The 27,029-nt window shown below is 46.6% G+C and overlaps 1 protein-coding gene across 1 annotated transcript; it reads left to right on the top strand.

The window, feature by feature from the left end:
• The first annotated feature begins 216 nt into the window (after positions 1-216).
• On the top strand, positions 217-25,439 carry LOC311354507 (F-BAR and double SH3 domains protein 2-like). The gene is made up of 20 exons (XM_084474307.1): positions 217-404; positions 2,492-2,589; positions 3,865-3,910; positions 6,946-7,022; positions 7,881-8,025; positions 9,557-9,690; positions 10,352-10,406; positions 10,588-10,716; positions 11,289-11,411; positions 12,475-12,570; positions 15,799-15,915; positions 17,226-17,324; positions 18,576-18,728; positions 19,727-19,861; positions 20,196-20,279; positions 20,967-21,153; positions 21,937-22,181; positions 22,417-22,663; positions 22,771-22,835; positions 23,475-25,439. Exons 1-20 carry the CDS (start codon positions 384-386, stop codon positions 23,556-23,558), a joined length of 2,340 nt encoding a protein of 779 aa, XP_084330433.1. The 5' UTR covers positions 217-383; the 3' UTR covers positions 23,559-25,439.
• Positions 25,440-27,029: the final 1,590 nt, after the last annotated feature.

The following is a 27,029-nucleotide window of genomic DNA, read 5'->3' as shown; positions in this document are numbered from 1 at the left end:
CCAACAGGCTTTTAATGCATGGCCCATGGATGTATCACCGTATAACGGTAATCCATCAAGGTAAGGGATGGATAGATCGAGGATTATATCTCTAAATGTCCTCAGGGGGTCGCCATATCTCCCTTTTCCCTCACCACCGGAAACCCCACTAAATGGAAAACTTGGCTTTTATGTGCCTCGGGGCTGCTTGTATTTTCAACGGGACTCTGACGGTGTAGTCTTCTCGGGCTTGGATCGTCATGGCCGCTTGACCCAAGGCTGAAGGCTGTAATGTACTGAGCGTGTTTTCTCGTCCTCTCCTCATTCACTTTTTCTTTAAACGCCAACACAAAGTTTACCGGGATACTTTTTTCCATTTGGTGTAGTTTTTATGACAAATCAGAATGCAACCCCCTCCAAGGAAGGTGAGTGGTCCCGTCCCGTTGTAAGCAGAGGCTACTTGTCTGCAAACGTCTCGACGACATGGTGCATGTTTGATTGTTGGAAATATTTGCTTTGTTACACACTGATCACTTCGGAAATAAGTGTATTTCTTTATTTGCTGAGAGCTGTACTGCTTTGTATGACTAGATAATCAATTTTACATACGGTGCTCCAAGGAATCTGCGAAAGAAAAAAACAACATTTTAAATATGTGTCCCATGTGTATCCAATTTTGTGGGAAAATGAGAAAGCAACTTGTTGTGATAATGTGCTCTGTTTGCTGACTTCAAAGCAGACGCGTATTTAGCGGAGGTTAAGTAAAGATAGCGAAAGCGCACTGCTGTAGGAAAATGTTTATATGGGATCAAGTTACAGAAACATGGCTCAACCTTTCAGAAATGGACCATTTGTGTTCCAGTTAGTTTTGCAAAGCACTTTCAATTATATGATGTTTCTTTGACAATGTGTGGGCCATTTCGAGCATGTTTACGCATATTGTAGTTTATAATAATATTCTTTATATTTGTTAGACGTTCATTCTTTTTATCGCGCCTCCGATGTATTTGGAGTCGTCTTAGCACGCTTCGGGTCATTATTATCTAAGGTTAAATCTACTGATTTGAATTGGGTGATACACTTAGGATTTATGTTTTATGAATTCTAGACTAATATTTTAAATATCATGCAAGTAGGCTATATCATCCTAGCGTTTGATTGTTGTCTCCTATACATTATTCTGGGAGGTTTTTCCTTTTGCATTGCCTTTCATTTCATTCAAGTTCATACAACAGTGAAATAAATATTTACATATAGACAACGTTTATTGTTTGTAATTAGGAAATAGATGGTTCGTAATCGTTATATACAATCCACATTTGAAAAATTGTTCATGTGCAGTTCATCGAGCCAGGCCTAACTAGTTGTACTTGACAAAACAAGACAACAAATATTTATACCCCTATAAGATGTCATTGGTAAATATCCAAACAAAGTGCTGAATAAACAATACATGCTCTAGTTTGGGTTTTTGTAGGACTAGTTATCAAATGATGAGGCTGTGGTTTAGCTCTATTGCCCCTACAGCCTGTTCATCAGGTTTTTTAAATAGACTACCTTATACCATATCTTATCACTTAACAAGTGGCACATGATAACTGGGGACTATAAAGTGTTCAGGAGAAAGAATAATTAAACTTTCAAATCATAAAATACTTTTGCAGTCTAGTCGTTTGTTATTTCCTTATCCCCCTCATTCAACATAATATTATAACATTGGGCCATTTGATAATATGGAACCATTGTCGTATTATACAAAGTCATTGAGAAATGCATGGAGAATGCAACAGATGCATTCGCCTAGTAAACTCACTGCTATATTCAGTGATGCTCAGGCAAATATATATACATATATAATGTAGGATTGACATTATTTAACATTAAACTATATACCCTAATGAGAAATTAGGTGACCAGCCACCAAGCAAATCACTGCTTTAATAAAGGCCTTATACATTCACTTTTTCTAGCTTTAATCCACAAATCAGGAGGCTCCTACCTTTACCTTGAAACTATTTCATGTAGATTGTTGGCCTCTACTAGCTGGTGTGTATTGTTTGGTTATAGTCTGGTGTTGCTTCTAATCCTCCTGGACTACTTGGCAAAAGCACCTGGGTTGGATCCTCAATGTCAAGTCTAAACGGCTTCCTTGAGCAAGATGCCCTTGCCCCCTTGTGCTCCTTAATGACTGAATTCACTGGATCAAAGATTCAGATTACTCAAGAGTACTTTATTGATCCAGAGGGAAGTAATTTCTGTGTCTGTTACAATTGCTCTGGCAAAAATAAAATACTGCTAAAACCTCTTAGAATAGAAATTAAAAATATAAAGCAAAACAATACAGCAAGCCAAAAATATGCTCATGAACACACAAATAAATCAAAAAGCAAGAAAAGATATGTGTAACCAAAAAGGTTGTTCACGAAAAATGCAAAGACAATCATCTGCTCAATAACTCCTATACCTAATATGAACATGTAAATGATCCACCCACGTGCACTGTGTGAATCAGGTGCGAGTGACCCAGGAGCTGAAGCAGACGCACGCTGAGCAGCTTAGCCGGTTACAAGTCAAACACCAGACGGAGTGTGACCTCCTGGAGGACCTCAGGTGAGGACAGCCCCGCTTCAGGGCTCTTATTTTGGAGGAGCAGAGTGCCGTGGCAGTGGTCGTTGTTTGTTGTTTTGCGGGGAGGGTGACACAGTCATATGGCCGTAGAAGGACGTAAAATGTGGTTTCTGATGGAAGTTGTTCAAAAAATATATACTTTGTGTTTTATTGAAAGGCTTTTTTTTAACTCAGAGAAATAGGTGTGGAAAGTGGTGATAGCATTTCCCTTGCCGGTCCGGTCTGCTATTGGTGGTTGTTAAGAGTTGAAGTGATCCTCCCACTTTTCCGGAAACAGCTGGAAGTGAAGGGTCACAAAGAACCTCCAGATGTTCTGGCTGCTCGGAGAAAACGCACGCAAAAAAAGAAAAAGAAAGAATGAGCGAAAGAAAGAGAAAAAATATTCTAATTGGAGGGACGGAGAATGTGCGGATATGGAGGGGGAGGTTGGGGGCAGAGGAGGCTGTGATGGCATTCTGTAGGCGCTTGGGACATGATTCAGCAAAAAGAAAAAATGGAAAATGAGAACGAATTGAATCTGGTTTCTCTCAAACATTATGGGAAGGGAGGAAAAGGCAAAACCTATACCTGAAAAGGAGTGAGTGTGTGTGTGTGTGTGTGTGTGTGGAAATAAAGGCTTAGTAATTCCACAGAATACACACACACATGCACAGAAGGGGACTTCGGGGAGATCTAAGCTCAGAGGAAATCAGACAGCAGTTTTCTTTTTCGTTTTTTGGAGTGAAATTCAGAGGCGCATCGGACTTGCCCAGACATGATTTAATGACGTTGACGTGTAGTAGTGCGACTGCCTGGAGCTTTTGTGTCTGGGGTCAATGACTGGAAGGTTAACATCAGATCCTTATTTAATGACCCCCTTGTTAAGACTTCAAAACACCCCAAACAAAGGTAGTTTTTCGGCTACATTTTGCGACTTCCATGTTTTTCTTTTGTTTAACTGACACACACACAGAGTCACGGCAGTGTGGACCAGCCCATACGTTTCTCTTCAGATATAATTTCTGGGTATTTGTGTTGCTAGCTTGCAGAGGTGGAGCCCTCATAGAAACACACTGTGTTCCTTCAGAGTTCCTTGGGGTTGGCTGGCTGCGAGGGGAGAACGGGCTGTGTGTTATGACCTCCACCTCCCAGCCCACTGCGATTATATTACCGAAGGGAGCACGCAGAGAAATACACAGTTATAGTTTGGCAGCAAGTCTGTCCATTGTAATTGTTCCCTCATTAAGTTCTACTGACATTGGCTTTGTATTCCTTCAGGACTTTTAGCCAAAAGAAGGCAGCGGTGGACAGAGACTATGCCCAGGTGAGTGGGATCCTTTGCTTCTCCCCCCCCCCCCTCCTTCCCAGCGATCCAAGACATGAATCCCCACACAACAACACAACCACTGTCTGAAGGCCTTCATCAACATCAAAACAGACCCTCTACCCCCCCCCCCCCCCCCCCCCCAAATATTGCGTCACATATACACCCCCCTGGCACGGGTTCAAACACTTGTGTGTGTTCTTACGCTGTGGTGCCAGGAAAAATGTCGCTATTCATCCTGCGGTCATAGAACTAAATCCATTCATGAGAACCCCAAACCCCAACAGAGGGGCCCACCACGTCAGCCACACCCCGGCTCCGACTCACTCCCACCCTGGCCGTGTTGTTCTGCCCTGGCTTACCTGGGATGTCCCCCCCCCCCCCGCACCCAACCGCTACCTAAAAACCCCTTTTCCTCTCCTTTACTCTGTTCCGGCTTTGCAGTCCGGTGTGGAATGTGCAGTGCTGATGTTAGAAGAAGGAGGAGGCATATAGGGGGGGGGGGGGGGGGGGGGGGGGAGAGAGGGAGCTCCACTCTTAAGCTGCAACACTGAGCCAATATCATCAAACCGTCCATCTGCGGCACGCGCGGCCCGCGGCACCGGCAGCGGTTGCATACAGTTTAGCGCATGTAGGATTTGGCAAGGGGCCCCCTGGAAGTGAACCTTGTGGAGCTGAGCTTCCTCTGGGCGGCTGCTCCCTGACTACTGTCATTACAGCCGCTTTGATTGACTGAGGCTTTAATGCGAGTTTTACGAGTGCCGTCGCGTTGCCCTTCATTGGGGTCCATGAGGAGACGCTCCACGTGGAACTAGGCTTGAGAGTTGTTTGTCAAGCGAGTTCAGCTTTGCAGTGTACAATAGAATACAACAATGTAGCAATGGGTGCCTTACCGGAACTGGGTTTACGGATGAGGAGCTTCCGCAAAATCGTCTCGTACAAATGAACAAGACGACCGCGTAAAGCATTGATGCTGCCAGTGTTGATGCACCATTAACTATGGTGTTCATACTGCATTAATTGGCGTGTTAGCGCTACATTAGCGATGCTGTTAATGCTGCGTTAATTATGTTGCGAACGCTGCGTTAACTATGTTGTTATTGCTGACACCTCCTTCCCATTTGAAATGGGTACTGGTTCCAAGAAATGCAATACAATATCTTAATTCATGGATACGGTTTAATCCAGCTGAAGAACATTGAGTACAAGTCGTAGGGCTCATATGAGACTGTGGCATTTACTATAGTCCCCCTGAATGTCAACCTTCCCGGTGAGCATTTCAATGCAGAGGTCAAAGGTTGCGGTTTCCACGAAAGCGCTTAACTATGTGCTTCATGCCAGTGTGCACACAAACGTCTCCGTGTTTGCGTGGCTGTGTTTTGAAGGCATTTCGAGTCCGAACTTTACTTTGTCTGCATTTTCAAGCCACACAGGGACCTTTCGGAGGACGCTGCGGTTTGTCCTGATAAATCACGCGCGGCCGCGTTCCAGCGCTGCGCGTTCACCTTCCTTCCCGGTGACCTCTGACGAGCTGACCCGCGGAGAAGCCAGAGGGCAGGAGAAAAAAAGCGATGACACTGCACTAAAGCAAATAAAGGATGTTGTTGTAGACGACATGGCACAGAACAGCTGTATCCGTTACTGTCAAGCCTGATAAAATGTTACGCCTGATCGCAGAGAGAAACGCCTGGTCTTTCTAGTCGCTCTCATTTGTTTTCGTGTCAGACGTGTGTCTGTCTGGCAAGTTCATCACAGAAAAGTTTTCATTTCATTCAACCGTTTTGTTTATCCAGGTAGATCACATGTTGAGATTAAAATGACCCAAACTGTCTTTAGTAATGGGGATCTGGCCAAGAGGGCCGCACTGCCTGGGGTTGAATACAACACGAACCAACAACAGAAAATACAACCTTTGGCGATCGTCCACATTTGGCGCTAGAAGTTGCAAAAGACCTCCTTTGCTCATTCGTTCAAAGACACATTTTTGAATGTGCTGTTTGTTTGTTTGTCTGTGTAGCCTCTCTCCTCTGCATCCCCTCTTTGAGACCGTTTTTTGTCCGGGCGATGTGGAAGTAGCAGGTGTCTTCACTGGGTGTCAATGGCGCTCTGTGTGTCTGGTGGCCCGCAAGCCCTTGCAAGCGTGCCAGTTATGTGATCAATTAGACACCGGCCGCACGATAGGGCTTGAATCAAAGTGGGTCAGGGCGGCTCTGAAAACCCCAACTCCCCTTTTTAGTCCGCCCCCCCCCCCCCCCCGCCCCAATCTCCCCTCTCCTCCTCTTCCTCTGTCCTCTTCCCTTACAGCTGCAGCTGTTTGATATTCAAATCACAGGGAGCAATAAAATGACCCCCACTGTGTGTGGCTCTTCCTCTGAATCTATCACCACATCCCCCCCCCCCCCCCAAGCCTAACCTCCTCCTCCACCTCCCCCACCTCCGTAACATCCCCCCCCCCCCCCCCCCACCGACTGTGTCTGTGTGACTCCCCACAATGAAGCGGTCTGTGGCGTGGGGTTGGAGCCTCAGCAGGGGGTCTCAGCCCTCCTGGCTCACAGGGGCTGGTCACCCTGACGGCGCCACAGGCAGCCCTTATAACTCCAACCGCTTGAAGCTGTAACCACGAGAAAGCACGGAGAGGTGTGCCCGTAGGTAGGTCAGTTCGTCGGGGTTCGAGTTGTACGTCAACTTTTATTACGCAATCACAAGGTGAGAAGGGTGAGATTGATGGACGGATATTCGAGATTAGATCTTTATGGTCCATTTGTGGAAGTTTGGCTCCAGCTTCACAGTAGGAACACAGTACGGACCCATACAACACGATAAAACATCACAACATTCCCCCTGTGGAATGACCTGTGACACTGTGGCCGGGTGGCGACTAAAGAGGTTGCCCCCGGAGTCTCCCACAATCCCCTTGGCTCTTTGAAGCTCAGGGGAACCCCAGACTTTATAGTCCCAAGGTCATTGGGGGTCAGTGTCTCCTGGGAGAGGAGGAGTCCTGTGAGGCCATTCACAGTGCATCCTGCCGTTTACAGGCTCTCCAGAAACTGGCCAACCAGTACCTGAAGAAGGAATGGCCCGACCTGCCTGCGGACGAACAAGCCGATCACAGGTCAGTTTGTCACTGTCCCTGCTGGGAGATAACATGGTTTGTATCTGTAGTAATAATGAGGCCATGCTTGGAATTAATAGATTTTTGGTTTTCCCCAGATTCACTGTCGATTTCATTTCCACATTATAGAACCTTGTCCGCTGCTGTAATAACCCTAAAGGGACACTCCTTACGTGGAACTGTAATGCAAACGAAGCGGCCACTTTGCATGTTCCACAGTCTTCACGCGCTTCAACTTCTCATCTATTATCAGCATTAGCATTCAGACCTGTAGCTGAGTATGCAAAGTGGACTGAGGTCATCACAGAGCATGTATTCATTGGCGGACCTTTATCACGACTAACGCAGGGCTACTGACAAAAGCGGAAGTAGGAGAGGAATATGTTTATATGTGTGCTAACGAAAACCACTGCAATATCACAAATCAAAACTGTGTGTGTGTGTGGGGATGGTCTCCCGTGTGTGTGTGTGTGTGTGTGTGTGTGTGTGGATGGTCTCCCGTGTGTGGATGGTCTCCCGTGTGTGTGTGTGTGTGTGTGTGTGTGTGTGTGTGTGTGGATGGTCTCCTGTGTGTGGATGGTCTCCCGTGTGTGTGTGTGTGTGTGTGTGTGTGTGTGTGTGTGTGTGTGTGTGTGTGTGTGTGTGTGTGTGTGTGTGTGTGTGTGTGTGTGTGTGTGTGTGTGTGTGTGTGTGGTCTCCCGTGTGTGTGTGTGGATGGTCTCCCCTGTGTGTGTGTGGTCTCCCGTGTGTGTGTGTGTGGTCTCCCGTGTGTGTGTGTGTGTGTGGATGGTCTCCCGTGTGTGTGTGTGTGTGTGTGTGTGTGTGTGTGTGTGTGTTCGTGCCACCGGTCCCCAACAGGAACATGTACTGCGTGTGGAGGGCCTACCTGGAGGGCACGGTGCAGCTGAGCCAGACCCGGAGCGGCGCCTGTGACCTCTACAAGGCCCAGGTGGCGGAGCCGGCCAAGGCAGCTCGGCTCCAAAAGGACCTGGAGCTCCGGAAGGTACCATTAGACACGGGGGGAGTGGAGGCTGTACTGTTCTGGGCTGTTCCAATGGGCCATCTGGATGAAGCCCCTCACAAATGTGCAAGGCAGTCCTGCAAAGAGATTCCTTTGTTTTTTTTCCAGCGGGTTTTTTACGTCTACGTTAATCTAATGGATACTTCATTGGGGTCACTTGAGCGTCAGATCAAATGTTCAGGTGGTTCAGCCTTATCTCCAGCTTATCTCCTCTATTAAATGCCCAATATCCATGACCCATTATCCACACGCTCAAAGTTCAAAGATTTCTAACTCCTATCTCCCGGTAACCGATCCCAGTCCATTGTTACTGTGCTGCCTCATTTCACCATGATGACCAGTGCCGACGTGAACCCTGTTTTCTTTCTGAGATGAAGGGTCTCAATGTCCCCAGAATTGCCTTTTTTTCTGACCCTTGCACATCAAAATTGACCTGGCTGACACTCGGTTCAAGCAACAAGGAGCTTAGTATGGGTCTGTGCTGCAACAATGATGCAAGCCTCAGTACAGCGCTTTACAAAAAAAGGGTATCGCCATACGAGTACTTTACAAAAGGTTATATCACAAAGAATGAATTGCTACTGCTCTGTTTACATTTGTGGGTGGCATGCTCATGCTAAATGCAGGAATGGCAGGCCATCAATGTTTCGAATGATATTGGTAACAGATGTTTTAGTGGAGACAGGCGAGATGGTCACAATGATTTAATCACTGAGACCAGTACCATCCTTTACCTCTTCTTCAGAACCCTGACTGGTCGTATGGGGTTTAACCCGCTCCAGTACTCACAGATGCATGCTGTCCTGTCTATAAGAACACCACAGGTCATCTGTCAATCACCGTTCTGGGCGTTTGTGTATGCTGTCTGTTTGTATTTGGACAGCTGTGCTCAAACAGTTTCAAATTGACAGCTCCTTTTTTGCTAAAAGAGGAACATTGCAGCAAGCCAGGTCTAACAGCTCCCCCCCTCCTCCAATTGTAATTTATTTATGAGAACTGAAAATTACATAAGCATTTTGGCCTGCTGCTTTATTAACCAATCACACGGACCAGGTATTCCTGCCATGAAAGCTGCTGCCCATTCCAATTGCTCCCGTGCATAACATTAATGCATCACTTTACTTGTGATCTGTAGAGGTGTTTCAAGGTACTGTAGACTTTCTGATGATAGGATTGGATCTGACCTGAAAGAGTTTCAGGTCATTTTTTTAGTTTTCGGTCTTGAATGGTACCTGTTGTTGAGACACCTAGCGGCAGGCAGACATTGGGACAGTGTGTTGTACTTCTATGTACTTTAGCTCCTTATTTTGTTAATGTTTTGTTTTTACTTGAAATGAGCAAAATTAGGTAATGTTGGCTGTATGTTCTTTATGTTTGCATGTTAGTGTAAATGCTTCATCTCTGCAGATCATCTTTGGTTTTCGTTATTACACAATTCAATTTTGAATGATCCTTTTATGAAATGAACACGGCGCATTCCTGAACCATTCCTCTGTGGCTGGTGTCTCCCCAGTGTGTGGAGCAGCTGACGGAGGTGCAGGCGGGGCTGCAGGAGTCGGTGAAGGACCTCAGCAAGAGCAGGAAGAAGTACCAGGAGACGGAGGTCCTGGCCCAGGCCGTGCGCGAGAAGGCTGAGTTGGAGGCAAAGTATGCGCTGCTCTTCTCTGCCGACCCATCGATAACAACACGGGCACACTAGGAATTTCTTACAATCCGAGGGATAGTGTTTCAGACCCAGTGCCTGACACTGAACTGGACACCAACCCCTTGACCAAAGCGGGCGTGTGTGTTTGCTTGTTGGCTGTAGGGGACCTAATTGATTACGGATCTGCTGTTGACTGTGTTTGTTTTGTTATGTTTTTAAGTGTAGGTGAATATTCTCAGTGGAAGGTTTCCCCTCCCTTTCACAGCGCATGGTGGGACATTTTAAAAGTATTTATACTATATTGGATGGCACGTCCGACACATGGACGTTGCGTGCAATTCAGCGTACGTTTCTACTCCTCAAATTTTGTACTTTTTTTCTCTCACATACCTAGAGTAATTTTATTTTTGGTTTCTGCTTGCTTTGCCTGTGCACATTTCATCATGTGGCATACCACGGTTTTATTATTGGCGGGCTGAAAAGCCAATTGGGGGGGCACTCTGTTACGACATAACTGTTGCTCATGTTGCATAGTCAGATAAGCTGAATTGCGCAACTCAAGCACGATGTGAGAGTCAGCGTGCTTCATTTCGGAGGTGCTCAACTAGAACAGATGCAACGCTTCAGACAATAATGCACACGTCCTACCTGTGTTCCTCTCAGGTCCAAGCTGAGTCTCTTCCAGTCCAGATCTAGTCTTCAGAGGGCAAGTGTGAAGGTAAGGAAAGAACTCAAGGAGCAACAAGCAGTGTCGCAATATTTAGAGCCAGAGAACCAACCTCACGTCACGTCTCCTCACAAAACCCAAACCGCATGAATCCATGGCCGACATTCTGTCGTTCTACACACCCCTCCTGAGTGGTGTGCCTAACGTTGGTGTGTCAACCGTGTCCCCGCAGCTCAAAGCCAAGAGGAGCGAGTGCAACTCCAAGGCCTCGCACGCCCGCAACGACTACCTGCTCACGCTAGCCGCCGCCAACGCTCACCAGCAGCGCTACTATGAGAGCGACCTCATGGACTGCATCAAGGTGAGTGTGTGTGTGGGTGCACCTGCTGTTGTGTGTGTGTGTGTGTGTGTGTTCAGTGTGTGTGTGTGTGTGTGTGTGTCTTAAAATTGTAGTAATTTAACGCTAAAACCCAAAACACTCCAAGCCAAGTCAGGACAAACACAAGATAGTGTTTTGGAGTTTTCCGGTCCAAAATACACTTCAGACACGAAGCAAGCAAAAAAACTGCAGCCCTGCTACATTCACGCTCCGTGTCTCTTGCTCCGTTAAAACGATGTGATTCTATTCATTTTCCATGTTCCGTGTGCTCTGGGCTTAACTGACTGAAGTTAAAATTGAGGCAGAGTGCCTCAATTCTGATCAAATTGTCATTTGAAATAAACCACTGGACAGATAGTAGAACAGTAGCTCTAGGAACCAGAAGGCATGGTTCATTTTCTATTTTGTAATTCGTTTAAGGAGAGATAGACAATAGGTAGGTAGAGGGTCGGATGGACATCTGGATGGGACGGGTGGAGATATTGGAGATGCTCCGCAGAGCCTCCCTGCGCAGACGGTCACAAGGCTGGCTCGTGGTGTGTTTGGTCTCCCAGGTTCTGGACGGAAGGATCCATGAGCAGGTGAAGGACTACCTGGTGTCCATGTGCCAGACGGAGCTGGACACCTACCAGGTGGTGCACGCCACCTTCAACCAGATCCTGGACAGCTCCAAACAGGTGAGCAGAACACCCCACCCGTGTTGCAACCTCGCCGAGACTTTCTGTATTCCTGTTAAAGCTGGGTTAAAACAGAAGTCTGTTTGTCTAAAGAAGTCGTTTTCAGCCCGATACTGTTATTATTAGTATTCGGTCAGACAACAGACAAATAGAGACAAGAAGAAGACCCACGTAAAACCCAAATCCTAGAGCAGATATCTCAAATTTGAAGTATTCCCAGTATAGCTATCATATACTTTTTTTTTTCTTCTGTTGTGCAGTACGTGTCTCCACTCCACTCTCCATACATTCCCGTCCCAGCCCGCAGTGCTTCATGTTGTTGTCTTATGGGAGCCATGCAGATCACCACCCCCCCCCCCCCCACCCCCTCCCCCCGGTCTCTCCGTACATGCCTCTAACGAGTCGAGAGGCTTGAGTTACCCCTCCGCGTCTCCGATGGCACCGCCGGCCCGCCCCGTCACCTGAGCTCCCGGAGGAGGGCTCAACTTGACACTCAAGCACCCCGTGTCCACCCCGGCCGGCGTGTCTGTGTCTCAGGCGGACGGCGAGGGCTGCCATGTGGCCGCCCCCGACGCCCCACGTCTTGTTTGGCCCAACCGCCCTGTGTGCTTTCCGTTCAGCCCAACTCCCTCCCTACAATAGAAGCCCCCCCCCCCCCACACACACACACACACACACACACAATGCTGTTGTGTTTCTGTGCATGTGTGTGTTTGTTTATGTTTTGTGGCCATCTGTTGGATCGTTTGCTGAAAGTCCCTCTAACTAGCCTGAGCAGGATTTCAGTTGACTTGGTCATTGTTCTCTCTTGCATCTGTCCATTCAAAATATATCAAATAGGTCAAATTATTTTTAAATTGAATTTCAGTTCAGTGTTTCCCTCGTGCAGCCCCAACACAAGATTATATTCACTTTCAGTTAGTGTAGTTCAGTAGACTGAACTACAGCTTTTTAAAATTCTCTCAGGAAAGGACTTCACGCCCCAAATCAAAGCACTATGGGGACCAGGAGGTTGTGAACTTAAAGGATCTCTCTGTAAGGATCTCTCCTCTCCTTCCAACAGGTGCTGCAGGAGTTCCACCAGCAGCTCTTTGTGCAGCGGAACCCCACGTTCCACAAGGCTCCGGACTTCCTGTTCCAGCCCAGCGACTCGGACACGGTAAGCCCTCTGCCTGAAGGACCCCGATGGACCCGGGCACAGCCACGCGGCGACCAGGAGGAAGTCGAGGGTGGTTCAGTTGTTTCCGTTTCTCACCCCAACCGTGCTCAAATGCGACGGGCAGGATGAGGGACGCACGCACCCGTCGCTGCGAGACACAAGGGGATGGAGAAGGCGATGGCGAAGCCTGTGGTTTTTTGGCAAACACATTTCCCGAACTGGACAGAACTGCCATCCAATCCCAGCGCACAACACCCTGCGATCTCACGGGCTGATTATGGTTCCACGTTCACGCAACGCAACGACCACGCAGACGCTTCGACGCAGTCGCGAACCTGTTTTGGTTCTGCGTCGGGTTTTAGTTAGCGGGCCAATCACAGCCCTTTGCTGCTGCGTCGCCTCGACGGAAGGTTACAATTTTTGGGAGGCGCACGTCAGGCCCTTGCGGTGGACGCAATGAGGGTCCGCAGGGACGTAACGGGTCCGTAACCCCCCCGTTGTTGCGTGAACGTGGGACCATAATCGGCCCTTCGTGGTCCGACTGGCTGAAATAGGCGGAGCTGGGTCGGGGTGGTCCCCGCGGAGTCGACCGTCGCCCGCGTGTCGCCTGGAACCTCTGGTAGCCACGAGGCAGTCGATAACCTGGCGTGGGCGGGTGTGCGTGACATAAAGGTCAACGAAACTGAGAAGAGAACCAAAATTGGGAACTATTCAACAATGGAGGTTATAAATCAGTAACGGTAACAGTGTCAACATTAGCGTGTGCGCCGTCTTCAATCATTTATCTCAGCGCTGCTAATGCCGACTGCTGCGTCGGCGCTGTAGCTCCCCGCGCAGGCCTATGACCTCCTCCGGCTCACACAGGTCAGGGCCTCCACCGGCGCATCCCATTCGGGTGCCAGCTCTGTGCGCCCGTGCCCCCTCCGCCCCCCTACCTCCACCTCCTCTTCCCTGCACCCCCCCCCCCCCCCCCCCCCAGCCCCAGTCAGCTGGACACACTGGACAAGTTGTTTGGAGAAAGCGGCGCGACAGCTGCATGCTCACGGTGTTTTCGTTGGGAGTCAAACAAGTGGCCGCCTGTTCCCTAAAGAAAACACTAGTCATGGAGAGGTGCCCAGACCGTCCAACCCGCCCCCCACCCCTTAACACGCCCCGCCCACTTTACCCCCCCCCCACCACCACCACCCTATACAGCACGCAGCCGCTGAGCCAGATCGAGGGATCCGGTAAAGGGCAGTGGAGGGCGGGTGGGGGTGAGGGTGGGGGTGAGGGCGGGTCAGAGGGGTAGGAGGTAGGCCGGGTGAGCCGAGCCCATCTGCAAAAAGGGGGCATTGTGAGAGGGCCTCAACTGAGCACGCAACTGAGCAAACTCAGCTCCAGCTCCTCCTAACACACACACACACACACACACACACACACACACACACACACACACACACACACACACACACACACACACACACACACACACACACACGTGTGCATAACACACACACAGTGGGACAGAAAACACTCACACACAGACCGCACACACAGATACACAAAAAGAAGACACACAGAGCACATACACATGCATACACACACACAAACACAACACACACACACACACACACACACACACACACACACACTCACACACGTGTGCATAACACACACACAGTGGGACAGAAAACACTCACACACAGACCGCACACACAGATACACAAAAAGAAGACACACAGAGCACATACACATGCACACACACACACACACACACACACACACACACACACATGCACACACACATTTATGAAAAACAAACATGCATACGTACATGAGGGAGTTCAACATGGCCGTGGAGTCTCTCTGGGGATGACTTGTGGCCTTACAGCCAGTTCCTGCTCGACAAACCCTCTCACATAGCTCCTCAACCCGGGCCCTTTATATCCTTATTCCCTCCACGACCCGTCCTGTATTTCATCACCTCGTAGCCCGGTTAGCCCACACAACCGTACCTTTCTCAGTTAGACCACTTTTGGTGGCTGCGGGAATGAGTTTATTTATTCCTTGCATGGTATTTTTAGGGATGTCTGACCAGTTACTGCAGACGATTTAGCATGAGCAGAATTAGCACTAGCTAGCCCTTAAACAAATGTCGCACCGCATATCCCGCACCCAACAGAGCAACACCACTCTCACATAAGGAGCCTGCTTGGGGGATAGGAGAACTGGCTGATTAAGAGTAAGAGTCTTCATTCACCAGATAAGATAATGCTTAATAATACAATAAAGGAATGTAGAGATCTTGGTGAGAGCTCAAGCTCTGGTCTGGAAATAGCTGTTCATTCTGTTAACATTCCCAGGATTCAAACCTCAAATGGTCTCAAAAGAACAAAAGTGACCAAAACAGGATTTGAATAACTTTGTCTCCGCTTGTCCTCTCTTTACACTTTCAATTCCTCGGCTGAACGACACACTATCTCTGCGCCCAAAACCCACGGGTGAAACTCGGTGACTCAGAACTGGGGTATGAATATCGTGCGCCATTTCCCAAATGTCCTTTCATCCACTCACGCGAGGCCTCAGGCGTCCCCCCCCCTCTCATGAAGGGAGCGAACCAGCAGGCGACTGCAGCTCGATTCACTGCCGCACGAGATATGCCATGCGTCACTGTTACGAGCCAAAGTGCGTGGAGATGAATTGTGAGTTATATGGAGGACGTGATCGCCGTGGAGGAAAAAAAACACGGATGAGGCTTGAAGCAGGGCCATGTGTTGCGGCGCTCGCCTCAGGCCCGATGGGGAAATGCAACAGCTCTCCTTTGTGTTTTATGGTTCCCACGTGGCCCGGCCATAATTCACACCATGATCGGTTATTGTCTTGTTTTTTTTTGTCATCAAAGCAACACGAAATACATGTACATCAAGGAAGAACTGCCATTGTGCAGTTAGAGTATAGATGACGGGTGGCCCCTGTATTATAATATGTCATAACAATGATTTTGTAAATATTTGAATACGTTTTAGCGTTTTGGTCTAATGTCATTGCTTATATATATAATATATAATCCATTCCGTTACAGTAACATTTAATTTATTTAATTTTGTAAATGTATAAATACAATATATATATATATTGTGCTGATTGCTATAAACTGTATCAATCTCTCTTCTATCTCTCCTCTCTCTTGCTCTTTCTCTCTCCCTCTCCCTATCTATCCTCTCTCTCCCCACACGCCTGCGTCCCCAGGTGGTGCAGCTGGAGAAGGAGGGTGGCACGACGGAGGAGCACAGCCTGGACAAGGAGGCGCGCAAGTGGGCCAGCCGCGTGGCGCGCGAATACAAGAGCATCATCCACACCCAGAGGGTGAGAGAGAGAGACACAGGGTTAGGGGAGAGGGAGAGAGAGAGAGGGAGAGAGGGGCAGATAAGGGAGAGAGAGATGAAGAAAGAGAGAGAGAAAGAGCCAAAGAGAGGCTTGAGATCCCCAAGGCATGACGTTTATAAAAAAAATATATAATTATGATGCTCCCAATGCTTTCCATTTATTTTGTTGCAACATCACTGCTAAATCAGACCTCCCACGACAACCACATCCCCACCAGTATAACAAAGCCATTACTCAATATTCAAAGTTTTACTGAGAGCAATGTCATAAAGAACCATTGGCACTTCAATGTAAGGGTTTGGAAATGGTTTGTGAACCCCCCCCCCATCCAGCCAAGCTTTCTTTCTTGTCTTTCCTCAGCCTCTCCTCATACACAGGAAGTTTAGCAGTAATATAAGACTTAAAATGAGCTGTGCTTATTAACAGCTTTATTTTCACATCTGTTGCCAAGTACTGTTTCAGCAAGATATATTTAACATGGTGGTGGCTGACGAATCAATCAGTTACCGCCAAAGAATGCTAAAAACACTGAAAGGCCCTTTAAAGAGAGGGTCCAAACACTAAAGCGAAAGCCCAGGGAACACAGGCTATCACAGGTTACCACTTCTGGTTGGTTATCAGCTTGCACTAGTTAGAATCAGCTTGGGAACAGCTGATTCAATAAAGACCACAAGACCAGAGATGGTTTTTCTGAAAAAAAAAAAGAAGAAAAAAAAGAAAATAACAATTCCAAACCCAACAGTTGCATTCTTTCAGGCGAATATGCTCCCCCTCCCCCCAACAAACATTCAAAACTATATTTGAGAGAGGTTATAGTCTGACTTACAATAACCTGATAGGTGTGTGTAATGTAAACCAGGAGGTAATAAAAAGACCAACGACGATCTGTAAATGCGTAAACATGGACTTGACACGCGATATGGAGTGAGGTTTTATTCCGTCTGCCTTCCCCACATCAGTGGTTTGTTATCTCGGCTCTCTCTGGATAACTGATAACAGCTCTGTCAAAAACCATAGATCAAATGCTTCCAGTAAACCAGAGGAAGCCATCCCTTCCCGAAACCAGGAAATGAGTCACTATTTCTCTAGCCTGGTGCATGAAGTTTTCATTCGGGTGTTGTTATTTTTATTGTTTTAGTTTGTCTCGCCATTTCTTCATTGTTTTCTTCTAATTTTTTATTTGTACATTTTTTGGGGGTCAAGTCACGGCTAGCGAGGTGGATTGTGTGTGTGTGTGTGTGTTTGTGTCTCTCTCTCTTTATGTATTGTGTTTGTTGTTCTGTGGGCAGGCCTTGGAGGAGTATGGCACTCAGGAGAGCTCAGAGCAGAACATCAGTGAGATGGAGTCCAAGATGGAGGCCGCCAGACAGAACCTACGCAGGGCAGAGGTACTGACCCTGTGACACCAACACCACACACTGACACCAATCGGCAGCTCACACTTATTGGCACCATTGGAAAGATTCTCCGCAGGGAGAATTTAACTTTTCCTTAAATTTTTGTTCAGGTATATCTCATTGAATCTACGTGTGTATGAAATGTGCCGTACACATCAAATGTATTTGATTCGATACCTGGCAGTACATTGTGTTAGAGATCGACCCTGTGACATCTAAAACCCTAACAAACTCAGTGTGAAGAGAGAGGAACCCTCGACAAGGGACTCAGATCACAGCAGAGTGTATATGTGGTTAAGTGGTAATGTGTTTGTTACTTTTTGTCTGATCTTGATCGTGTATGTGTTTGTATTACTGTTTCCGGTGCGTGTGCACGCTATTGGGTGAACGCTTTGACCACTTGCTCCTTTTTGTCCTATACTCCACCTACTGGTTGCAAAGTGTAATAACACTTTGCACAGGAATTATCCCTTGCTGGCCTTAGAACATTTAATTGGTCACACTTTATAATAAGGGTACAATAATGAACCATTAATTGTCAGATAATAATAAAGATAATGCGGTAATTAGCCGTAACTAAAAAGGATCCGTTTTTTAACAGTAAACCCTGGTGAGGGGATTTGCTCAAGGATGCCTACACGTTAGTCTGCAGTTGTTCGGGGATTTTAACCCAAAACATTCAGTTGTGAGTCAAACACCTTAAACACTAGACTATCCCGTACAAGAGTCCTTCAAGTGCTGCAGAGCTTTACATGACAAACACTATGTCAGCTCCTCTCTGGCCCTGTCCACACACAACATTAGAATGCAATACTTTTGCAAAACGTGTTGTAGAGATATCCATAAAACTAAAATTGCCATAAATTTTTTTTAAATGCTGTCAGCTAGGGCTCTCCAGCTTGCCCGGTGATAGACAATATGGACACTTGGACAACTTCCTTTGTTTACTCCTTGGTGCTTATGCGCTATGGCAACAATGACAAAAGCATTCACAGCATACATAATTCCATGCATGTTGTGAGGTAAAGCAGTCCATTCATAAGTGGTCATGGGAGATGCTTGTTCACAGAGTCCCAAACACTGGATTTATCTGGATACAAGATCTGAGCCCTGTCTATTGTGTGACACACACACACACACACACACAAACACACACAAACGCACACAATGGTCGCAGTTGTGAAACCCACGGAATAAATGCAGCCCTCTGATTGGTAGCCCACTTTGTGGTCCTATCGACAGACGGTGAAAGTGAAGGCGGAGGCTCGCCTGGACCTGCTGAGGTTGGCGGGGGTTGCCGTGGAGACGTGGCTGAAGAGCGCCATGAACCAGGTGATGGAGGAGCTGGAGAACGAGCGGTGGGCCAACCTGGGGCCCCACGACCCCTCGCTTTCTGTAAGCACACGCTACCAGCACCAATATCACACAGACCAGTACTAATATCACACAGACCAGCACCAATATCACACAGACCAGTACTAATATCACACACTACCAGCACCAATATCACACAGACCAGTACTAATATCACACACTACCAGCACCAATATCACACACTACCAGCACTCATACCAGCACCAATATCACACAGTACCAGCACTAATATCACACACTACCAGCACTAATATCACACAGACCAGTACCCATACCAGCACTAATATCACACACTACCAGCACCAATATCACACACTACCAGCACTCCACAGACCAGTACCCATACCAGTACCAATATCACACAGTACCAGAGCTACACAGACCAGTACCCGTATCACACAGTACCAGTACCAATATCACACAGTACCAGTACCAATAACACACAGTACCAGAGCTACACAGACCAGTACCAATATCACACAGTACCAACACTACACAGACCAGTACCCATACCAGTACCAATATACCACAGTGCCAGTACCAATATAACACAATACCAGTACCAATATCACACAGTACCAGCACCAACACCACACAGACAGTACCCATACCAGTACCAATATCACACAGTACCAGTGCCACAAAGACCAGTACCCACACTGTAGCAGTGTACCCAACACTGTAGCAGTACCACAGTACCAATATAACACAGCACCAGCACCACAAATACCAGTACCCATACCAGTACTAATATAACACAGCACCAGTACCAACACCAACCAGATCAGTTCCAGTCCAGTACCAGTAGCCACACAACACAGACCAGTCCAGTACCAGCCCCAGCACAACACAGACCAGTCCAGTACCAGCCCCAGCACAACACAGACCAGTAGTAACACTAGTATCTGTACTGGTGTTGTTACATAACTAGAACTTATGCAGCAACACTGGAGCAAAACACGAACCACTCTGTCAAATTCACCTCCTTGTCCTCCTGTGCTCCTCTGCTCCTCCTCAAGGGCCCGGCTGACTTTGAGCGTGAGGATGAGGAGGAGACGGAGGACAGCGGCGAGGCTCTGGACGACAGCAGCTCCAGCCCCTCCAGCACCCTGAGGAACTACCCGCTCACCTGCAAAGTGCTCTACTCCTACAAGGTGGCTGGCTCAGAGAGGGAAAATACCATATGGGATTCTATGGTTATTCAGAAACCAGAGCCATCTATTCATTCACATATTTCATTTTGTTCTATTTGTTGTTTGTCTTCTGTCACCTTATGCACTCCACGTATTTTTATTCATTCAACATTTTCCTTGCACTTTAAACCAAATAACACTACAACACACAACATGAACTAATGTTCTTGTTGTGTATTAGTGTTATAGTGTTTTTAAAAATAAAAAGAGCAAAAGCTTGAGGGAGAACTCCTGCTCTTCTGCATCGGTGTGCAGTTTGAGGTTAACGTTCTCGTGCCCCCCCCCTTTCCATCAGTCGTGCCAGCCAGATGAGCTGACCATCGAGGAACAGGAGGTATTGGAGGTCATCGATGATGGAGATATGGACGACTGGGTCAAGGTACACCAGATTATTCTAACTCACGGTCAAAGGTCAAGGATCTGACAATGACTGATATACTTAAAGCGCAGTCAGAATTTATGTGTTCGCATTGTCTGTCAAATTGCTGTCAAGCACGGCTAATTACGACAGGGTACAATATAGTCTGTGAAATTTGGGCTGAGACGTCCCACAATCATTCATGTTTTTTTTTAACCAATTGCAGGCATAGGTGTATTGGAACATAGCGAATGGGAAAAGTGTGTAGTTTGTGTAATTAGACTAAATTCCCAGCACATACTTGAATTGATCGCAAACCTGCCATTTTGTCTGTGTGAACATGCCAATTTTGCTTCCATTTTAGTATATCAGGGCCTTAACCCCAATTAAAGAACAGCTCTTGGAACATTTGTCTATGATTGTTTTCTCGCACAAAAGTCCAACATTACAAATTAAAGTTCATTTTTGTTAAACACTAAGCACAAAGAGTACAGAATGGAAAGAAAAAGACATTTTCAAAAATACATTTAGCAATAAATGTTTTAAATAACCTCATGAACATGCACACATCTCCAGTAATAAATACATACACTACCCACATACATACACTCATTGCCGAACCATACCAAACATGCACACACACACACGCACAAAACACGTTCAACCATCTCTGCTGAGACCCCCTGTGCCTCTCTGCTCCGCCACCAGGCCAGGAACCGCAGCGGGCAGGTGGGCTACGTCCCCGAGAAGTACCTCCAGCTGCCCTCCTCCAACAGCCTGCTGAGCATGCTGCAGTCGCTGGCCGCCCTGGACGCCCGCTCACACTCCTCCAGCAACTCCACCGAGCCAGAGCTGGAGCCCCCCCCGGCGGCCGCGGTCAACGGAGACTCCAGCGGTAAGACACGGCGCTGCCTGGCTCTTATCCATGCCACGGAGCTGCTGTTGCCTCATTCAACCTCAACCCGAATGTTTTAGTACCTGTTTTTTCCTACTTATTTGGTAAAACATCACTTATGTTGTGAAGAGAGATTTGAGAATGCATCGTGGCAATAGGAGTCTAGGTTTGTTACCTGAGTGCAAACAGGGCCTTAGTCAGGAGCTAGCATAGCTATGCGTGTACTATAACTATGCACACAAAGCGCCATGAAGACACTGTGTTAATATCCCCAAGTCAAAATGATGTACGCTGTTGTAGTAGGGGTTTAATAAGCTTTTGTAAGCTTTTACTTTGAAGAGCCATTGAAGACCCCACTATTCAGCATTCCCCTTGTGTTATTTCAGATTGTGCACAAAGACACTGAACATCGACCCTGTGTTCAATCATATTTGGAAATATAAATCGAATCGTGTTAGAAAGGATCAAATGCATTGCCTCATCTGATCCCGCCCTTAGCTACTAACATTAAGGATCTTCATTACGGAGAGGAAAATATATTGCATAACAATAATATATAATATATATAATATATAATAACAAATCGTCATGGACGGGGTTCATGGATGGAGTATCAGCTACAACAAGATGTGACCTTCTCTCTCTCTCTCTCTCTCTCTCTCTCTCTCTCTCTCTCTCTCTCTCTCTCTCTCTCTCTCTCTCTCTCTCTCTCTCTCTCTCTCTCTCTCTCTCTCTCTCTCTCTCTCTCTCTCGCTCTCTCTCTCTCTCTCTCTCGCCCCTCAGTGTCGTTTGCCAAGGCGCTGTACGACTACGCGGGTCAGACGGAGGACGAGCTGTCCTTCCCCGAGGGCGCCATCATCCGCATCATGAGGCGGGAGACGCGGGAGGACGACGGCTTCTGGGAGGGCGAGTTCAACGGGATGGTGGGTGTGTTCCCCGCCGTGCTGGTGGAGGACCTGACCTCCGGCGGCGCCGGCGCCGGCACCCCCAGCGAGGACGGCGACGCGCCCAGAGACACCAGCGCACAGGTGACCACGAGTCTGCGTCACACACACACACACACACACACACATACACACATACATACATACATACAGAGGTAGATGTACACACAAAGATGGATTTACACATGTCCACCACTGCACAAGGCATGCCACACACACACATACACACTTATATTCACACACACACACACACACATGCACAGATGAACACACACACACCAGGTCCTAACGCCTGAGGTCCCCGCTGTGCTTCCCGCAGGCCCCCACCTCTCCGCTGGCGTCCACGCCGGTCCCCAGTGACCAGTCCCCCCGCAGTCCCTTCCAGCCGGGGCCCTTCCACAGCAGTCCCTGCCAGTCCAGCCCCGTCCAGACGCCCACCTCCCTGGTGGCCTCCCCACTGTCCAGCCCCTCCGGCACCGCCGCCTCCTCCCCCATCGGCCGCCCTCCGTCCTACTCCAACGGACACCACCGGGTCCCGCCCGTGCCCCTGAAAAGCCCCCTTCAGAGTAAGAGCGCTGGGCTGTGGCTCTGTGAAGCCCGTCTCTGAATGATATTCAATGCGTGTTGTGTTGTGTTTATTCTAAGCGCGTTTGATGTGTTTCTGCTCCCTCAGGTCCATCTCCAAGCTCTTCCCAGCCCCCCAAATACCCCGTCAATGCCTCTGGAACCATTCGCCCTGTAAGTTAACCTGTGGGTGGGGGGGGGGTTGCTAGTTCTTCAACATTGCATGTCATTGAAGTTGGTTGTTATTGTAACATTTCAAAATTCTTCTTAAAAAAAATAATATTGCAATGAGTTGCAAATCTGCTGCCAGGGTTTAGTATATTAGGGCCCGAACTTCAAAGGAATGTTGTCCTTGACGCGTAGCAGACGATCTCCGCGGCGGTGCTTCAGAGTGTTGTTTCAGCTGTTCTTTCCACGGGCCGTGTGTCTTTAAATACACAGCACACCCTCATGTCGTACCATTTCCCCTCCAGCAGTTTTTGCGCTTCCACATTAGCTAGCGTTTGCTAGTAGCCGAGGCAGATCAATGCTAGAAGACCCCCCGTCAGATTGACCTCGATATATAACAAGAAATATAACAAGAAGTGAGTGCAACGTGTAGACAAAACGATTTGAGCAGCACAGTCCAATAACATTGTACACAGTGAGGCCCACAAAGCACACTGTATAATAGCATTGATCGGACAGTGTAGGAGATATATATTGCATGTTGTTCGCATCTGAACTCTGACTTGGACGTGTGCAGACGATGACAAAATTCAACCGCCAATGTTTTTGCGGCTGGGTCTCTAACATCCGTGTGGCCGCCACCAGGTCCGAGCCGCCCCGCCGCCCCCGAAGCAGCACCCCCGCGGGCAGGTGAAGAGGAGGGAGGAGGTGGAGATCACGCTGGTCTAACGGGGGAAACTAAAGCGAAAGCTCCAATGCATTACAAACACATCTCCATATTAACGCCCCGTTTGGAGCCGGCAGAAACAGCAAAAACAGCAAAACACAGGGACACCTGGTGGATTAAGCCCCTCCCTCCCTCCCTCCTGGACAACCAATGGAAACTCCCGGCCCTCCTCTCTCTCTCTCTCTCTCTCTCTCTCTTTCAGCAGGATGGATCATCAGTCTACTCAATGAGGCTTTGCCAGTATGTGTTTTTTCTCTAAATAGCCTTTTCTACATCTTTGTCCCATCGACATGCTCTTGTTAGCGTGGTGGAAAGAACAACTATGTGCCTTTACCTTTTTTGCAAACCTGCAAACCTTGCAAACCTTTAATTCAGTCTTCTACTTCTTCGGTTTTCTACTTCTTCTAGGTAAACGGTTTCCTATATTCAAGCGATACCTTGTGGTTCCTTCTGTGACTCTCTATTCACGTCTTTTCCGTTTTGCCTCTTATTGAACTGTATCTTCTTATCATACTAATTTTTTTTTTTTTTAGTCAGGCTTTGAGTGTCGTTACCTCGTTAAAAAAAAGAAATGAAAGAATAATTACTATGCAGTAAAGATTCTTCTGGCGGGGGTAGAAGATGTGTTGTCGCTATACATGTGGAAAACATACCCCAGTCACAAAGAGGCTGGCCCTCTTTTTAAACAAAACAAAACTAAGGGAAAGTGGCAATTGTAGTTTGAAGTTATTTCATTGGGAAATAATCCTGTCTAACTTTGATAGAGAGTGTGAGATCAAGATCAAGTTTCGTACCGTTATTTGTATTTTTCATACACCAGCCCCCCCCCCCCCTCACAACAAACACACCCACATTTAACATTGTTTTCTAACAGCAAATTCTATATTTTCTAGCTGAGGGATATCCGAACGACTATATATTATGTAAATTCTTTCACTGTGTTGTAAAAGTAAAAACTCTAGATTTGTCACTAGATTTGTCATTCATACAAATACACTAACATAGGCCTTAAGTAGATGGGTTTTAGGGGAGTAGTACAACGGCCAGGAGTTCAGCAGGCAGTTGCGGTCCATGACAGTGTTTATCAAGCCTGTCCGACCGGCGGCGTAGAGAGAGACGCTGGGCCTGACTTCCGCCCCTATGGCGGGGAAAACCTCCCGAGCTACGAGCTGCTAGCTGGCTATCCAGTGGAAATGTATATAGGCTATATATATACTAGCGAACATACTGAAGCACTTTTTGAGATATGTTGTGTTGTTTTTATCCCTTTTCAGTATTGCTGGTTGGTCTCTTTTGTGGACACTCCATCGTTTGTTCTATTTTTCTTGTTTAGACATTTCAGTTTACCAGTTATATAGGTATGATATTGTTGTCTTTTTTTATCGCCCTAGAATTATTTAGCCTTTAAATAGCCATATTATAGGGTATTTTGTTGAGATTTGGGTATTATATTTCAACGTATTTTGAAATAATTATCGTTTACAGAGAGCTCGGAGATGGATATCTCTATTGACAATTTAAAAAAGAAATCTATTGAGACAAAGGTAAATTTGTTCAGATTAAAAAGATATCCTTCAGCCTTGTTGCTGTGTTCTCGTTGATCTCGTTGAGATCTGAATGTCATCAAACTTGTTTTTGAAGTTTACATTTACCCTGTTCTATATAAAGAGATCAAAAACCATTTTCTTTTCCCAATAAAGAAGGGAATTATCAACGTCATGTTGATCCTGATAACAAAATGTATTATTTTGGGGAGGGGGGTGGGGGGGAGGTGTTATTATCTGAAACTGAAATTCAGTTGGAAACTGCCCACAATGTCAATGTAACGCAAACTCTACATAGGTTGAGCATTACAGTTATATACCAGTGGATGATAAACTGTATTTATTGTGGACAACAAATGTGAAATAAAATTAGCTGAAATAAAATGCATACTTGTTTCTATGTTTTATGAATGTTTTCATCGCAGCCTTGCTTTCTTGAGTACACAAGATTGAGAAAGAGACTAAGAATAGAAAATAGACAATTGATTTGTCTGCAATGCTAAGCTATGTAAGTGAAGAATGGTACGAAAGACAAGGGGTAGAAGTGGAGCATACACACAGGTGGTTATCTAGGTAGGTAAGAGATGTAACAGACGTGTCTTCCTTCCAAACTTAAGAATTCCATTTTGCAGACAGACAGGATACTTCTGTTAATTGTTTTCTTTAAAAGGAGTTGATGACACAAAGTCTAGGTGGTTTCAAATTGGTGAATTTCATTCCAGAGGACTGTAGATCTTTGTCCATAAGAAGTCCTCTCTAAAAGGATTACTTTTAGAGAGGACTGTTCCTGAGATGCTACTCAGACATGTAGGACATTGCAAATAAATACCCAGTTGGCCAGGGCCAGAAGGTATGAATTGGTGATTGATAATTATTTATTGAGGGATTATTGATTCAACATCAACACCAAGAACACTACCACCACTCGGTCAGAAATGAAGACTCATGGGCTGGCCACCCTAGTTACAGCGTATAATTGTACAGATAAACAGATGCAAAACAAACATTTTCAGACAACAGAATACAATTGAATTGAAGCCAAAGTACAGTTAAATACAAACAAAAATAATCTGGAAGTACTCTGCTTCTCAGACCCAGCAACCCATTTGTTTGTTGGAGTGTGAGATAATGTGTTCTCTTTTTCTTTTTCTCTTTTTCTAGGCGCTCCGGTACACTCTGCTGGCAATTAGGGGAACTTCTCTCCAAACCCTTTTTATAGTTCAGCGGCAATTCAGTACAATATAAGAGAGGTAAGGGACATATAAGGTTATACAGGTAAGGTTATACCTGTACCAAATGAACCCACCTGTACATAAAGCTAATGACCTAACTATAAGCAGGTGGACATTTAATTACATTTCGGAATATTCGGAAGTCATTATGGAGAATAGCCTACATATTATAGCCCTACATAACATGATAACAGGTTTAATTCTGACAAAAAAGTAGGCTAAGTCAAGGTTTCTCCATATTGTATTTAAACTACTGTGGTGGGTTTCCTGAACAATCAACCAATGGCATGTTGGAATAATGTAAGGGCTATTGTCCACTAACCCTGTGAGATGAATCGAGATTTTCCTCGTGTTTTAAACTGCAAATCTAGTGGACTATAGTTGTGAATTCAAGACTATCTCTAAGCACTGCAAGTAATGCAAGTCGTAAGTATCGTTAGTCACTGACAATACCTAATTGCTTCTCGTCCAATCATACCAATGAGGATCAGTGGCACGGGACAGGGACATTTCAAGAACCCGCTGCATGGCTTCATCTAATAACAACCATGTCATTAGTTACATATGAATAACCACAAAATGTTGTTAATGCATACAGCTTCAGCTGCAGGCATATGGCGAAGTCTAGAATATGTTGTTCAAACAAACAAACACGTGAATTGATCATAAAACTATTGTGTGTTCCGACAGTAGACTA

Source organism: Micromesistius poutassou, assembly GCF_964030765.1.
Source record: "Micromesistius poutassou genome assembly, chromosome: 10".
In the NCBI taxonomy this organism is placed as follows: Eukaryota; Metazoa; Chordata; class Actinopteri; order Gadiformes; family Gadidae; genus Micromesistius; species Micromesistius poutassou.
This window is presented reverse-complemented; position numbering and strand designations above follow the sequence as displayed.

Bases quoted from the DNA above. Each gene is read 5' to 3' on its own strand.
- LOC311354507 (XM_084474307.1), top strand. From the start codon at position 384: ATGCAACCCCCTCCAAGGAAG. The intron at 3,911-6,945 runs GTGAGTGGGATC...TGCCGTTTACAG, and splicing joins TGGACAGAGACTATGCCCAG to GCTCTCCAGAAACTGGCCAA. The intron at 21,154-21,936 runs GTAAGACACGGC...CTCGCCCCTCAG, and splicing joins GGTCAACGGAGACTCCAGCG to TGTCGTTTGCCAAGGCGCTG.